Raw genomic sequence first — 18167 nt, 5'->3', positions numbered from 1 at the left:
TAACGACCGTTATCAGCTTAGGAATAATATGCTGAGAGGTACCACATATTTTGTAATAAAAAGTTTTTTGAGGGAATGCAGTTTTCATATTTAAGTTTTCCTGACTCCTGCTGTAACATAACGATGCCGTCGAGTGTCCTGCCTTTAACAACATGCGAAGCCTGCCCTGCTTGATCCGTCCTATCTACTAGTGCCCCCAATTAAATTCCAGCAGGTGACTCGGTTTAACAGAAATTAGGCCAGAGTTACTCTGTGTGATGCAGTGTCACAGATCAAGCGTATCATCTTTCTATGGCAACGCTGGTCATTTTGCCCGAGGCGCCTGAGGTCACCATAGTGCAGGCACGAAAAACTTTACCCTGTGTACGATTCATTTTATTTTCAGTCTGTTCCTAAGAGCCTTCATTTGGAGGTGGACAGGTCGGGTCTTGTAGCTGATCAAAAGCAGGTGTATCACATCTCTGAAATGGCGACACCTGCAGTTTAATTTGCAATAGTAAAAATAATATTTTTACACTTTTTTAAACACAAATTTACTTTGGTTTGAGCGCATTTGGATCTGTTCCTTCACATTCGTTGAAATTCCCCATCAAGTGTCATTTTGTTAACCGGGCTTGTTGAATAGAAGGTTCACAGCGATTGGTGTCTTCATTTTCCTCCTTTAAATGACTTCAGTTTGGGTTAGCTAAAGAAATCTTAATCTGCTTAGGTTCCCATTTAATAAAACAAATATCAAACATATCCTTTGTAGATGGGTTCCTCTGGGCCTTCCTCCAGGGCCTTTGAATTCTCTAATGCCTGACAGGAAGATTGTCCTTCCAAATCCTATTATTTACTCAGCCGACACCACACAAAGATGACATCTCCTTTAAAGTGAAGACGCTTTCAGAAGCTCTGACTCCAACTCTGGCCCCAGCTTCCAGTCTTACGTTGGATATGGTTTCTTCTTCACCCCCTGGACATGGATTCCTGTATTAGTTGAGTCATTCCTTGTTCCGAAACTGGGATGAAGTTATACGCCGTTCCGATCTTTTAGTGTGACACAAGAAAGCGTCTTTTGTACGCGGCAGTTTTTACGCCACGGCAAAAGAAAGCTATGAGTGAGACAGGATCCGTTACCAGGAACACGAAGTAGCTAATGTTTAAGTCTATAACACTTAGGAATTAATTGACTTAAGAGGGATACAGATTTATGTAAAACTGGAATTTTCCTTAGCAATAAAATGGCTCCGTCTTATTGGTTGTTTTCTATCTCTAGTTAAACACAATTAACAGTATGAACCTCAGAAGTGCTGTTATTACTGTCATGAAAAACGTTCTTTCTAAATATAATAATTATGAGCATATTTTGCCTCTTTGTGTGCTTTGGAGCTTGTGTCTACCAAAGTAAAATCAGCTCTTAATGCTTCCATATGTGTCATGAGTATCGGTTGTCATTAACCTTTTAGGTGTCCTAAGACTCTAATAGTTACTCGGTTCTTATAAAGCCTGCATCCATTTTAATTAAATCATCTTGAAAACAGCTGCATATCATAGATAGCTTTGATTCGGATCTACTTATAATCGTCCGCTGATACATGCGCATCTTGTGTTACATTCTTTTAAATTCTCAAGGTATGGTTTGTATGGAAATGAAGAGCAGCGTTTAGAGGTAATATCGTCAGCATCTCTTGTCCCTTGGAGATGAGGTACAGCAGCCAAAGGCAATGGCTTGTGCCATTTCTTAAGCGATGTAGGCTGCAAGCAATGATTTGTAACAGAGCGAGATGCCGAACCTGATACTTTGATCTGGTTCAGCATGGGAAAGCAGCTACTTTGTTGTCCTGTAATCTAATACCATAACGAGGCAAGCAGACTTTCAAGCCAGGCGATGAACATTTGAAATAGAAAATGTTAGGTACTGTAAATTGATCGATGTGGCACAACATTAGTCGACTGAATGCAACTCAAACTCTTAACAGCTTTTTGAGCCGCATTCTGGGTAGCTGTTTTCAGCCGATCATGTTTCAGAATTTCTGATACAATGGAAATAGGAGTAGCCTGGATGCAATTTTCCGCACAGGACAATACGGCAGTCTAGGTACCGTTGACTTTATTTTCTTGTTTATGCTCGATGGCAGGATCCTGAAATCTTTTATGTATTCTAAATAAAGTTAAAAGCTTCAACTCTCGGAGATGTAACGAGGGAGTGAGTGGATCAACTTGTCGTTCTCTGCTAACCTTCCTCAGAAACGCTTTAATCATGATCTGCAATAATAAAATTTGAGGAGCCGATTTACCGTGGCTGACACTGAAAACTTGAGATGAGTATTAAATATCAAATGTATTAAGCATTAGAACTAAGCATTTAAAGGCCACATAGACACTTTTTCTTGCAAAGCAAACAGTTTGAGCAGCTGTCAGGTTCTGGATTCTTCAGCCAACTGCCTGACTTAAAGACCGTGCTTCCTGTAATTGACACTAAATGTGTCACAAGGAGAATAGCTCCGTGCCAGGCTATTGATACGCGTTTGCTCCTCCCTAAGTTTGTCTCTACTTACAGTCGATGTAATTGCTCTAGTCTACCGACTTGTTGGATAAATTTCAGATAAGGACTAGTGACTATCGCTCTAGCTGTAAAGTCAGATTTTGTGTACCGATGTGTAGTTAATCTGATTTTAATTTAATCACACTATTAGTCAAAGAGGGCACTACATCCAGCATGTGTTAGAAGAATATTCTAACACTGCACAGGTATGGGGCAGCGAGCATGTTAATTTATAATGAACAATCTGACAATATGCACAGGCATGACAGCATTAAGCCAGTCTGCTGCTGGTTCCTTTGCATATTAATAGAATCTTCATTATTATTTAATATGACAGCTGCTCCAAGGGCTACTATCTGACTTCATCCCTATTATTTGCTATTCTGTAGTCAGTCTGACAGTGGCATACATTTCTTCATTTTTTTACCACACATTCTCTCCCTTATTAATATCAACTCTCTGATCTTTGTTATAGAATTTGTGCATTGCCATTCTGAAGCTGAATGAATAAATGCTTTAGTTTAGCTATGTATAAAGCTTTACTGGTAGACATCTGGCCATTGTTATGTACTGTATCATTGCACTCATTCAAAGCAGTGTTTCAATTTCACAATGGTGTAGTATTAATAGACAAAATATTAGACAAAACTACAGATGACACAGACCCAGTTTAATTGTAAATTTTCAATTATTATTTGAAATTGAAAGTGGAAGCATGTTTTTTTTTTATTTTATTTTATAGCTATTTCTGCGTAGTAATTAGAATTAAGTGGATTTCTTTCATTTAAAGATGACACAAATACAGGCTCTGTGGCATGGTGTGCTTGTAAAGGGAAAATCAGCAAAATCAGGTGAACATTGATATCTATACCACAATTTGCTCTTTTTAAAAGAGAACTTCCGTAAAATTGTGTCATTTTTAGATTCAGATAATTAGACCTTCACAACTGTAAACTGTTTTCACAGAATTGGAATCATTTATTTAATTCCAAGTCATCAACACTGCTCTTTTGTCTAAGTTTGTGTTAATAATAAGGTCGGGCGCTACAATATTTTGTAAATAAACTGCCGCTAAATCATTTTCGCACAAGTACCAAATACTTTTATATGACCTGTAAGGAAGCTAATTTTCTTATCATGAAGTTAATTATGAATTTTATTACATTTTAATAGAAAAAAATAATTTTCTCATTTAATTAATCTTGGACCTGTAATCTTTATGTCAGATAGCTACCCCTCTTATCTGGATTCAATGTGGTACTTTTATCATAAATGCATGGTATTAAAACAATCAAAAAGCGTAATGGGATCACAACAGGCATGCAGGGAATGTCCTAAGTGTATTAAAGTTTTTTTGTATATTAAATTCATAAGAGTAATAAAACTGGCGCACAGTGGCAGCACTGCAGCAGATTTTCACTGCTGATATAGGGAGGAGTTTCACAGTTGGATGGATGATTATTTCGATTCAGAAATTTAGTCAGCGCTCCCCTGAGTCATCTTAATAGATACATGTATATGGTGGCATGGAACAATGACTTACAATGAGTTTATTCTGATTCCTACCATCCTTTCTGGTCTGATCCATCAAATAGGACAAATATACCATGAAAATCTCAAGCCCCGGCAGGGTACATTGTGCTCAGCTGAGTGCTTCTTGGGAGAACAGATTACCTGAACGTGTCGCTGAAACATTATTTGCGCAGTTTTTAACCATCAGACACCCATTTGTGGTAAAGAAGAAGGGATGTAGTTACGGCTTAAAAATAAAGTGAGCATTACTGCATAACAGTTGAGACAAAACTGCATTGCGAATGAGGGAAGTAGGACATATCCTGGGGCTCCTCCATTTCATTTATATCTGTAGCTGCACTATTCTCTTTTCTTCTAAGAATCAGTGCTAAATAGGGTGTGGATCCAACGAACTGAGCAAGTCAAGGTTCTATTGATCTGGCCAATGCACAGGAACTATGAGAAAGGAATCCTAATAAGTGAATCAAACAGCAAGGCCTGGCTATATTTTTCTCAGACTTTACAACGCTGCCATATTTAGTGTGATAACGACTTATTGCGTCATATGTAAGCAGTCTTCTTTTCGGTATGTCTTTGACATACATTTTGTGTGATACCTGTTATTCAACTTTTCTCTTTAGGGCAAAGAATTCTGCTCGTGTGAATGATCTGTCATGCGTATAGCTTTGCCCTTTTGCAGGGTAAAATTCCGCTTACTCATAAAATGTCCATCGTTAAGATTAGACCTCATTTTTTTGTATAATGCTCTTTACCTTTGAAAGTCTACCACTGTTTTGATCAGATTAATCACCTTGTCTTCCCAAAATATTTCAGTGTTTGGCACTAAACGCTTCTAATAAACATGATAGCCACTCTTTTAATCTTTCTAGAAGAATGGCAATATGTGCCCAGATTATTGGAAATGACATTAAGATTAAGTTTAAGACAGTTTAAGGTTCACGCAGGTCCAGACTGGTGTATTCTAGTTTAGATGCCAGATGATTAATATATATTAATCATTTGCCCCAGAAACTATGCTGGTCATATAAATGCTGATTTTCATAGTATTTATATAACTGCATACACTTGAATATGCATTGAAACATTAAATAAGAAAAAGCAAGAGCTGTTACAAGGCAGTTAGCTTATTTAACTGTCGCTGTATTTGTAACGCTTGCTACCTAAGGCAAAGGACAGCAAGACGCTCTTTGTAAAACAGCCACAAAGGCATTACAGGACATTGAGGGTAATGATTGCAACATCACTGCTAAGTGACACTCCCTCACCAATTCGGCCGTTCAAAAATGTTGTCATTTCTAAAATCCAGTATTGCATTATCTAGACAAGAAATTTTACAATAACGCTTAATGACACTTTACATAAAGCACTCAATCATGATGCATTATAGATTCCTTCGTAATGCATTATAATGCATTCATAAAGTATTATACACACGGCTATAACTATTTACACATTATAGTTCATGTTTATTATGCGTTATGAATGCTGTATGAAGCTCTCATCAGTAATGCATTATAAATACCTTCATAATGCATTATAATGGCTTATACTGACCAAAACTTACCGAATGTACTGATCACGCTCTATGGCTATCCCAGATATGAACATGTTGTGTGGTACTTACACTACAGGATAAATCAAAATTAATATACAGGGAGTTAAGAATGTCCAACTTATGGACAACTCATACTTACAAACGGAGAACCTATTAAATGAAAAATTCAGGTTAAATACAATAGTCTGTAATGACGAACGCGCACACTACTTAGTGATGCTTGCGAAAACATTACACGGCTCAACTCAAGGTACAATGCAGTACCATACAGTATGTAGTTACTTTCATTATTAGTGTATTTTTATTGTTATTAACATGTACTGTGTTATATTTCCGGCCTACCTACAGTTCAACATAAAGACAGACTTAGAGAATGTATCTCGTTGGTAACCTGGGGACTGTCTGTACAATGAATGAATATATAGTATGTGATACCTTTTCATCCATCTTCCAACCAGTTATCCTACAAAGAGTCCCAGGAAGGCTGCCTTTCCCAGGCAGCAAAGACCGCAAGGCAGAGATGACAGTCCATCGTAGTCCACATACAGTGAGCAAATTTGAGACATTGGTTAGCTTCTTGTCTGCAGGAAGAAGCTATGGCACATGGGCGAACATGCAAACTCCACAAATACAGGAGAAGTCGGACTCAAATCCCCAACCCAGGAGATGTGAGACAGCAGTGCTAGCACCGAGCAATCATGCCACCTACCATATGTAAGATGCCATTTCTAATCATCTATGAATTGCTTCTGGAAATGCCATTATTTAGTCATTTGTCTGGACAATTGATTGGATTTTTGGATGGATTTCAGAGGTCAATGGACAACACAGTTGAAGTGTTATCTGGCAGAATATCCTGAATTTACCAGAAAATACAGCTTGGAAAATAACGGTAAATAGCTTTTTTTCACCATTATATTTGGGGTAATGTTCATAAGAGAATGAAAATTAAAGAGAAAAAAAATATGTAATATTGCCTGAAATAATTATACCAAAATGAATGTTGAACAGGCAGAAATTCCTTGATGAGGGGCCAGATGCTCATACGGCAATGGGAATATAGGGAAAATAACAGCACCTGTTAACAGTCTTGTTCATATTATTACAGCTAATTGTCAAAACAGTCTGTACAAAACATTCAAACCTGAAAACTCTTGCCCAGTACTTCAAGTGTATTTCAGTCACTTCTAGATGTCTGTCAGAATTTGGTTCTGTTTGTGTATGTTGATCTTTTTGGGGAAACATCTACAAGGTAACTCATCACTGAGTCTACAATTTGGTGGCTCAGTGGATAACCCCATTGGCTTGTAGCCTCATTGGCTTGTAGCCCCATTGGCTGTCCTTTGCTCTATGGGTGGAGCTGGGTGTCCACCCTGTGTGGTGGAGGATTCCTTTTGGGTACCGTGCTTTACTCCTGCGGTCCAAATGCAGCTAGGCTAGTGGGCCATAATAAATTGCCTCTAGCACATGTACTCTGGCATCCTTTCCAGCATCCACTCCTGCCTTATGCCCTGATCTGCCTGGAATAGACTCCAGCCTCTCCTGGAACCCTGTTCAGGATAAGTGGTTGGAAGACAGATGCATCTTCAACACAGAACTCGCTATCTGATTTGAATGTATCACATCAATACAACAAACTTATATATTTATATAAAATTCTTTGAGAATAATTACATGAACATCAGTCATGTTTATTAGCATATGGTTCCTATTTTGCATACATCTCATTTACAAAACAATTGACTCTTAGCCATTATACGGAAATGAATTGCGACCTTCGCTGAGAGTAGACTACATTCATTACGTTGAGAAGTGTAACCTTCATTGAGGCAGTGGTGTGTTTTCTGCATGCATATGAAACAGAACCAGGCCCCAAACAAGTGTGTTCACTTTGTTATGATGTACGCAAGGCCTCCTTCACAGTTGCAGAACACACTTCACGTCAGCTGTCTTTGAATAGGCTAGGAACTGGGATTGCAAATTAATGCCACGTGTTTTTTTTTATTTTTGTTTTTTTTTGTCCAGTTATAGCCAGTTAATAGCTTTTTCTGAGCTGTGTCACTAAACTGTTTGTGGCAGCCATAAGATATTTACAAATTCCCTTGTCCTTTGTAATAATCAGCTTCTTTTCTTTTTTCTTTTTTTTTGGTGTTTACATTTCCTATTTCATTTCGTGTTCTGCCTTCAAAGAAATCTTGTAGTTTATCCAAACACTGAGAATCTCTAAAGTAATAGAAATAATTGTAGGCTAGATTAGTTGCATTCCTTAGTGACTCTGGAAATCCTCAGTTATTTGCAGAATATCACTCGCCAAAAAGCATGTAGCTGGAATAGCTGAATAATAATGCACCTTTCTTATATTTTGCACTGGGTTATTTTTATATGTGTGTGTTAAAAACAATGACTTGTTCACTTCTTGTCAATTATTTAACGATTTTACTACTAATCGGTTGCATAGGAACGTTGTTTTGTGTATGTGTGTGTGTGTGTGTGTATATATATAGAGAGAGAGCACTTTCTTGTTTAAATCATATGAGAAAGAGTTAAATGGCATCTAGGATGCTGAAGGTCAGGGAAATGTAACTGGCTTGGTTCTGTGGCCCATTTTTTACAGAGTAAATCAATCCTCCTCTCCATTTTATCGCCTGTTTCCTCGTCTGACACATCTATGACATCTGCAAGAGCAGCCTTTCATTCTCTCTTTTACTCATTGTGGCTAATATAATGGCTGGGGGTGGGGGTGGGGGCGTTAGCCAGCCTACCAGAATGACTAGCAAACTACTGAAGGCAATGTAGTTAGCGACTGAGCGTCCTGAAAAGAGATCTGGAAAGGGATCCCATTCACCCCTTAGCTCCTACATGGAGTTTAAAGACTGTAGCTTCACTATATGTCACCCTGCCAGGTACATTTACATTACATTGAAGTTAGAGCTTTTTCTATATGCTACACCCACCATATGCCTGAAGCCAAACTTTTAACTAAACCTAATACCAAAGTGCCTGTTCATTAAATCTACGGAAGCCGTAAATGGTGAGGTATAGTTCTCTCTTTTTTTTTATTTAGTTATATGGGAGAATGTAGAACATAGTCAGAAAAGCAGTTCATAAACATTAGATTGAATTACAGTTTAATTGCAGTGTATACAGTTCTTGAGCAGGCCCTGTTTGAAGCTGGTTGAGCGCTGGGATGTGACGCATGCTCTCGCCGTCACACGTGCGTTGTTTATTTTGCAAACACGCTTTGTAGGAGCACGTCGGTTCAGACGTATTTGTTTGACTCCATCTGTTAGTTCAAAAACAGTGCGGTACCGGGGAGCACACAGAGAAAAACTTCACAAGAACTCATTACCCATTAGCGGTACGCAACGTCGCTTTTTACGTTGAGAAACTATTGTTTTAATCCGTGGTTCAAAGTCTGAGCTGCATTCATGGGAAGGCAAAGAAGTAGGAAGATATGCTGTTAAGAAGATCATTAAAAAGTCATAGAGACTTTATGGCTTGAATGAATGAAGAGAACTTCCCAGAATCCCCCATGGCATCCCCTCATCAAACCTGACTGATGCGTTGTTATGTCCGTGGCCCGTCAGGCCTCACAGCCGCCGCCGCGGCTGCCGCAGCCGCCACCAACGCCGCCATCGCCGAGGCCATGAAAGCGAAGAAGATCAAGCTGGAGGTCATGAGCAGCTACCACAGCGGCAGCACCCAACACGGGGCCGACCCAGAGAATGGGGACCTCAGCTCCAGCGCTGGTGAGTCCCCGCAAAGCACAGCAAACTTACACGAAACCCTTTTTCGTTACCAGTGGCTGGCATCTAATGATGATGGGGTGACGCACTTCCCATCAGTGACGTGACTGTATCTTCATTGCCCTTGAATATACGAACATAGTTTTTTTGACGTCATGTTTTTAACGTGCTAATTTTAAAGAAATGCGAGACGCACTGTTGCTCAGTCCTCATCCATATGATCACGCCTTTCATCAAGAAGTATTTAAATTCGTAGAGTTTCCCCGGCGTGTGATAATGTGCCACGGTCTTACGATAGACAGCATGCTTGTCGTTTTCCGAAAGCCTGCGGTGTATTCAGTGGTCACTGGGAATATTTTACATATTTTGCAAACAGGATGGGTCATAAGCAGATTTAACAAAGGAAATGCATGAAGAATGAGGTCAAAATTGAGGCTAGGAGGTCATGGAAATAAAGATAAATGTGAATAAGAATAGCTGGCTATGGCAATGAAGCTAATAAGAAACTGTTTTATCTGTTACAATTTAAATTGTAACCTTGAGCACGCAACCTCCTTTCAGAATAATAATTCTAGTAACAGTCACTGAAGGTGCAGAAAGTAGCATTAGCACTCTGAGTAAAATATATGACAGTGACGCCTCTCTTCCCCATCCACAATCAATTGGATTCTTTTACTTTAATATTTACTTGCACCGATGAGATGCTAGTCTGCATGGTGATAAACAGTCTGCCACTGGCATTTGAAGGTGACCTGTCACTGTGTATGGACAAATCTCTCGCTTGCAGAAATGTACAAAATAAATCATTAGAGCAGGCAGTCTCTCATTCCAGGATTCAAATCACCTTAGATTTATGATTTGAATTAATGCTTCGTTTGGTCAAAGGAATGGGTGCAGAGACAAATGATGTTTGGTACTGAAGCCATCCTGCTATTGATTACTGGATGTCGGGGCAATCTCTTGTTTATATCAAGCAGTCTCTTGTGACAGGATGGCCGATAGGAGACATACACACGATAAGGGTGGAAATACTGCCAACAGAAGCTCGGCAGTCTGGAATCGCCGGCAGTTTTCTCAAAAGCAGCGTACAATCGTAACAGAAAGAAAGATGTTTTATTTTTTTTTCTCTCCACAAAGTAACCTCAAGTTGTGAACCGATTTCTTAGGCATAAAACAAGCATCCATTGTTCTTAAAATGCATTGAGTATTGTCCGTAACACCAGCGTTAATGGTTACAAAGCATGATGTAATTAATTGCTTTATTTATCTTTGCATTCTTTGGCACGCACCATTTGAGTTTCGCTATCTGAATTCCTCTCTAGTTTGAGCCTCTGGGTCAGCACATTATGCCTCTGATATTTAGAAGCTCTTAATCTCTTGACAGATATAGCCATGACTTTACTCACTAGGAACTTTATTTGGCAGTGTAGCTGCACTGAATGTATTCTCTGTTGTTAACAATGCTCAGTGCTGATTACCAGGAAATGAGTTCATGCCTATTTAAAAAATTCTTTAGACAGCTGCTTCCAGACAAATTACATCTAAAACATGTCTGATGTTGTAAAATAAATTAGATTAATAAAATAAAACCCACATAACTGTCTGGCTAATTTGCTTATGTATTATGTATCATTCGTGTATCTGCTTAGACAGAGAAGACAATGTAGGAATTACACTTCAGTGTGCTATCTGTCTACTTCCATTAAAAAAGAAAAGAATGAGAGAAAAAAAAAACTCTCGGCAGATGTATTGTGTTTATCTTATAGCTTAGTAAAGATACAGGGGCTACATGAGAAGGGCAATCTGTGCTGGGCCTGTATAACTTCTTTTATCTTTGTGTAGATGTAAATTGAATAGCCCAATGCATTAAATATTCAACACAATTACCCTTTCCTGTTTGTATCACTGTTATTAATTATAACAAAAAACAAACCAGCCCGTCCGACTTTGATTTCAATAGCAAAACATCCTGATGGAGGAACAGTTGGATTAAATCAATAGATTGTTATTTACTCTCTCTCTAGGATTTTAACTGGGCTTTTAGGAAGGCCTGGGTTCTCCTGAATGTACACTTTGAATTGTTCCCTAGACTCACAGGAAATACCATGATTACAGATCACAAACCAAGCAAAACATGTGTGACATTCTGCCTTGGACTGAAATAAAACCGTGATAAATTCCTTTCCTTTAAATTGACCTGAACCAGAACTTTCATTATAAAGAGGAAAAATACTGTCAAATGCCCTCTTAACAAACACCTGGCTGTTTCAAGAGAAAGGGATTGTTTTTTAAGAGGATGGAAATGTAACTGGGACCCTGAGCACAGGAAAGAATCAAGAGGGAAAATCTCCTTTTTTGGCAATTGTATGTGGTTTCAGTTCTGATTCTTTGCCACAGCAACGTTAATGGACCTCAAATCCTCCCTGTAATTAGATGTGGGAATTGCATGTATCATCAAGCAGATGATGCTGCCATAATGAAACCATCGGCGAAAACTTTAAAAGCTGCGTCAACCCGTTGTTTATCTTCACGTGGCTCTTACAAGAATGCTGACCCCCCCTACCCCAACCCCCCCCTACCCCAGGGCCTTTGCATGGGGCGGGGGGATGGGGGTTCACATCAGGAACCGTGACAGGTGTCTCGTCTGAGGTAGGAATTAAAATGGAAAGGAGAGCAGTGGCGGGAATGCTTCCCACAATTCATGGGGTCATCCCGCTAATTCCACCCGGCTTTTTTTGTCTGACGAGGCTAAGACTCAGGAGAGGATTCTGTATTGAGACCACAGCTGTAAGCATGGTGGATCTAATTGGTCCTTATCGTGCTGTCCCATTCATCTTCATTTTTTACCAATTACTGTGAATTATCTATGTTCTCAGTTGGATATGGGAATTAATCCTTTTTTGTTAAGCCGGTCTTACAGTTTCTAGAATCAGTTTCAAATCGTTGGGGTGAAAGAGTCAGGACCAAACAAACTCAGGAAAACTCGCCACCGTTACCAGCTAGAGGGATGCAATAGATAATGAAAGGACATTAAATGGAAAAGATTTGTGGCTGGCCGGGCGGAGGAGAGAGGGATTTCCTACTGAATGGTTTGTGTCAGTTGCGTTGTTTGTATTGCATCTTGTTTCACAAACATAGTGTCTTAACAGAGTACTTTGCGCTAAATGTTCTTGCCTTATTGACTTGTTAAAATCATATTTTCTCCCGAGCCACGTTTCAGCCATGCGGTTTTACAGTGTGATTATAAGACTCTATTAATAATTGAGACTATATTAATTTTATGTGGCTGTACTCCAAAGGATCTATGATGCATTCTCTCTTCGGTGATGCATACTCTCTTTCCTTCAGATTATTTTTTTTCTTTTAAGAAATATGGATGGAACACATTACTCAAGGGTATGTCGGCCATGTGGAATATAAGTCCACCGTTAGATAGAATGCTAAATAATTTTTAAGTGGCTGTAATATGCTCTGCATGACAAGCACACACGCACATGCAATACATCAGGCGTATCTCAGTGAAAAATAAAACCAAGCCATTTATCAAACATGATATTGCTCATTTAACAGGAAGGAACACATGTGAAACAATCATAATCAACCTGCTTCTGTTACATCTCCTTTTTTGACGAAACAGGACCGCATTCAAAGGTGACATTCTTAAAATAAAACCTACTAACGGCTGAATTCAGTGAACAGGGGCTTCTGCTCTTTGATAGGGATCTGTTTAGTCACACACTGCACCAGCTGTCATCTCAGCCTGACTACTGTGATTTAATTAGTCTGTTTATGTCCTTTCTAATAATAAATCTTTCTCTGTGGAAGGGCAAACGCGACTGCGGTCTGCCTTTGTTAGCACTAGTGCCACACGCTGCTGGATGTGAAGCGCATATAAAAAGAATGGCTGTCCTGTGCTAATTCTTCTGTCACGTAGAAGCTGATTGGAAGCTGAGCAGTCAGAAGCCTCAGGCCACTTCATGTCCTTGTGGCTCTCGTGAGTCGGAACTGCATTATGGGAAAAGAACGGCGGCGGCTGTTTATTTAAGACCACGCGTAGGAAACGTTCGGTCGTCCCTCTTGCAAAAGCGGCAGGATAACAAAATGAGCAGAAACAGATCTCGTTTGAAGACTGTTAATCTTTTAATATGCTTCCTCACCGTTTGTACTTCAGCGTGTGCTTTGAAGCTACTTTATAAATGCATATGAGTTCTACAGGGATACAATACAGCACCACACGTATATAATAAGTGCTTTTCTTGGCTGTGTTTTAGCAGAATATTGAGTCTTCGTTGCAATGAATAAAACAAAGATGATGCCAGTCAAAGACTGAAGAATGAGTGCAAGGCAGATCCTGGTCGTGGCAGGGCGACAGTCTCCCTTGAGTTTTTCTCTTTGGAGCAGTTCTATTAGAGTGTTGCGCCCATGGGAAGCAGGTGACAGATAAGTAGAGTGCATAGCAAATTTTAATAGAATTTCAAAGATAACTTGATAATCATTTATTTTTAATGAAGCTGAATCCCTCCGTCTCATTCTTGGTTGCGCCTGCATTTAAGCATCAGCATAAAATTGAATATGCATGATTAAGATTGCGCGAACTACTTATGTACATAAATGCGCACAACCGCAGAAATATCTTGTCAGAATGGAGGAAGATTAAACATTACTTCTTTAACGATCCATATCTTGTTCTGTCGTCGTTGAGTGACGGCGGTTTCCAGTGGTGCTGCCAATCCGTGGCGTAGCAGGGTATGTGAAATGCTTTGATGCAGACGCAGCTATTGCTGTCTCGTCTGAGCGTCAGAACTTGCCAGGTCGCGTGTCATTCCTGATCAGTGTTTACCCTCAGTTTTCATTAATTGAATAAATGAATCAGGATATTTGCTCCGATTCTGTGATGATGTGGATATTTGTCTGTCCCATTTTGCTCCTGTCTGTCAGATTGCATTTACACTTGACACTAAGTGACCTTTGGAAGCAAAGAAAGGATTTAAGAGATCAATACAATCTGATAAGACGGTGCTGCTCTGAGTAAATTTTATATATTTAATGATAGCATTCACAAAGAATAAGCTTTTTTAGTAATAGCGATTTTTGTCTTTGTGTAATCCATAAATTCTTACCAACTATTGCTCTCTTTGACAATACATTATATACTACTTGCAGCACACAGGTATTATATAACAGTTACACTAAAAGCAAAGTGCATTGCAAACAATAAGCTTTCTTGTTGACAGCAAGTTCAGTTGTTGTTTAATCTTAAAAACTTAATCAGTTATTGCCTTCATTGCATTTAAGTTCATTGTATACTACTAGTAACACATGAGTAGTATGTAGAAGCATGACAGTACTACTAAAAGTGAGGTGTGTCCCTCCGTTTCCCGTAAAACATATCAGTGTCAGAGTAAATCTTGAGTTTGTGCTGTGAAACACGAGGCACTATGTTGGGGGCATCCAAAGGAACGGATTCTGCATTAGGTCATATCCTTACCTCGTTGGTAAAGACTTTAGATTCACAGCTAGAGGAATTGTAGTTAATTCCATTGGTTTAGCTACATTGTATTTCCAAAGGGATCGTCATCACACGTGACACACATGGATGACAGATATGCACAGTGACATGATGTTAAGCAACAGCAGACAGCTCCACAGAGCCGGTCGATGTGGTGCTTAGTTGGCGTGTAGACTTTTTAGCAGGCTGACAGCAGAATGCCATATAAAAGCTTGTTTGTCATTGTGTCTTTTAAGTTATATTAAATCAGACACATTTCTGTAGATATCACTGTGCTCTGCAACACTAGCAGTTGCTTCTGGTAACTAATGGCCCACGCAATTCTAGAATCATTCGAATAATTGTCAAAATTCTGCAGCAGTCTAGGTAATTTACAGAAACATCAATGGCAAAAATCATTCCAACTAGCTCGATCTAAGACAGTTCACTTACTGACATACAGTATATATGTGTGCAAATAAGTAGCCTCAGCAAAGTAAGTTAGAATGAAATCTGTACCATTTCAGTGTGTTTTCGATGGATTGGCTGTTGATTCAGCTCTGGGAATCAACAAGAATACACATTCATTTTAATTGACATTTTTCAAAATAACAAGTACACTCAGTGTTCCTTTTCTAACCAGGACAGATAATCAAAAGAATATACAAGATATATTCTCAAAACCAGTTTTACAGAAGAGTGTATAGTGATTGATAATAGCATTTAATGTATTTTATGTAAAAGCTTAAGTGGAGTGACAACTGGCTGGCATTGACTGAAAGCAATCTTTTTAAAAGGGACTCTGCACTAAGTATCAGACGAAAATGATGCCCCTACCCGGCCGCATGTCAGACCCTGTGTGAGCCTTATTGATCATCGCGGAATACATTCAGCTCTTGATGGGAACAGCTGCTGGTAATCTGGTCTCCTTAGTCCCAATACTGACGGTGTTTTATTGTGAAAGATAAGCGACAAATTTGAACTGAAATCAACTGAGGTACGCATTCAGAAATTCAGTAAGGAAGATCTGCTAAAGATTGGTGTCTCGCCGTACCTGGTAAACCGCAGAAAACTATATTCCCCGACTTAACCATCAAGCTATTAGTGTTTTTGACCTTGACCAAAACAACATCTTACCACTGAGCACATATAACCCCAATATTGAACTGAAACCAGCCTGACTTTGGATTTCAGAGCTAATGGTCTTTAATCTCGGTTAGTTTTAATGACTTGCTAATTGCAATCTTAGAATAAGGATGTTTTTAACCTTTGGTCCAAAGTGATGCATTATATCAACATGATAAAGCTGATAAATGGAAATCCTCTATGTCTTACGAGTGCAATTTATTTGACTATTTTATATTTACATTTGTATGCTACCTTAATTTGAATATTACAAGTCACGCTATATCTTTTTAACGGAGAACCTGGAGATTTATTTCTTTTATGCAAATGGTTATTTTATATATTTTGTGTATTTCCCTATAATTCAAATTTGAATGAGTGAATGTGAAATAAAGTAACACAGATTTGCAAAAGTGACAGTATTGTATAATAATCCCTTTGAATTGTTACTTTTTATCCATCCATACATACATACATCTTCTCACCACTTATCCAGGTGTGGTTTTGTTTGTCAATTCATAGCCATAATAGTCATTTTAAAATTTGATTCAGACACATTTTTTTGAGCTGCCCGTATAAGAGAGAAATCGGACAATGCATCAGTTCCCTATCGTCATTAGCCTTCCCATCAAAGTAAGAACAATTGCGAGATGATGGTGAAAAATGTTTTTTTTTCTCATTCAGCTCCCAGTCTGCACAGCAAGTATTATTGTTGGAACAAAATCATTAAACCATCTGCTAGACACAGCTGCCAAGCCTTCAGCTTTCTGCTGAAAGCATGATGCTGTCCATCTTCCCCATCATTTCTGTTGCAAGACTTTCTTTAATGACTATCATATAAATTGCATAATTACATTCTCCCATGTCCAGCTTGCATTTTATAGTTATAGTTATTCATATATATATATATATATATATATATACACATACACATACACACACACACACACACACATGGGGCCCGCTCATTCACTTCTATGGGGAAAATGCTAATGCTAACTATGACAACTTTAACCCCCACCCTGCCCAAACCATAACCATAAGTGACCAAGCAAAATACAAGAGTTTTTGCATTTTTAGTTTTTTCATAGCAGTCACCAATTTTAATAAAATAGAGTTTTCCCTTATGGAGACCAGGAAACTGGTCCCCATAAGGGAAAAAAATGGATATTTATCACATTATGGGGACATTGTGTCCCGATAAGGATAGGTATACCCGCTCACATGCACACACATATACACATTACATTTGTTTAATTTAAATATTGATTAGAATTATGACTATTTTATGTTTCGGTGTATGTGTTTGCCTGTATATGCACAGGTTTTACAGGGGCCTGTTAGTTCTTGTAATAAAGACAAGATGTTTTTTTTTATTGCAAGTGTAAATAATGAAGCAGTTTCTTTGAAGATATATTCAATGGCACTAACATGCTGTAGGTAAGGACTGTACCTGCAACATCAAAGAGCAGTACTTTTGTTTTTATATTCTCTAATGGGCAAAAGAGTTTCCTATCCTTGACTGAGTCTACCATCTGTGAGTAAAAAGCAATTTATGTTACTGCCAGAATGTCAGCTTCTATGCTATGTTTAATAGAGGGCTGGTATTTTTATATTCAGTAGCCTTACTAGTTTAAGTTTAGTCTTATTCTTTATGTGCTATCCATTTGCGGTTGCTTTGGCTTAATCATTTTCATAAGCACTAATTTATATTAAAACTGTATAGATAATTAGAGGTTTTACAACACAGAGCTTTTGTGTTGTCATCTATTTCCTTTCAGGTTCATTTTTACCTTTTATTTAACCACTACAAAGTTAGGTTCGTAGGCCATGCTAAACACCGGTGCTATGTGTGGTCTCACCTTTGTCTGGATAATAAGCCCTCACTTTTATGTGTTCCAAAACAGCAATTATTGTTGAGGTTCCTGCTGGCGTACTGTACACACAAGTTGTTTTACTTCTTAAAATAGATACATCCTGTGTATATATTTCTTGCATGCATTTTCTCAAAAGTGTTTTTGAAAAACATTTACATTATCTCCAGGATATTTACACACTATATCTACATCATAAATTTTCAAGGATTAATACCATGTCCCATTTTACATTTTTTTTTTTTTAGATCAAAGGATTGACTGAAACATGTGCGTCTGACAACAGCTTTTAAATTGCATTGTTCCAATGACTAAGACT

The 18167-nt window shown here is 38.5% G+C and overlaps 1 protein-coding gene across 3 annotated transcripts in view; it reads left to right on the top strand.

Annotated features, from left to right (window-relative positions):
• LOC125744603 (dachshund homolog 1-like) overlaps nt 1-18167 on the top strand; it is a 111595-nt gene that overhangs the window by 56984 nt on the left and 36444 nt on the right. Inside the window, exons 3-5 of one of the 3 annotated variants that reach the window (XM_049016596.1) lie at nt 6203-6329; nt 6428-6507; nt 9203-9364. The exons of 1 other annotated variant lie outside the window; for it this stretch is intronic. In XM_049016596.1, coding sequence (XP_048872553.1) covers nt 6203-6329; nt 6428-6507; nt 9203-9364 — 369 coding nt within the window. The remainder of the gene's footprint in view (nt 1-6202; nt 6330-6427; nt 6508-9202; nt 9365-18167) is intronic. One more of the 3 variants, XM_049016602.1, reaches the window with a different exon arrangement.

Source organism: Brienomyrus brachyistius, chromosome 1 (assembly GCF_023856365.1).
Source record: "Brienomyrus brachyistius isolate T26 chromosome 1, BBRACH_0.4, whole genome shotgun sequence".
Classification (NCBI taxonomy): domain Eukaryota; kingdom Metazoa; phylum Chordata; class Actinopteri; order Osteoglossiformes; family Mormyridae; genus Brienomyrus; species Brienomyrus brachyistius.
The sequence above is the reverse complement of the archived record's forward strand: the minus strand, read 5'-3'. Positions and strand labels throughout refer to the sequence as shown.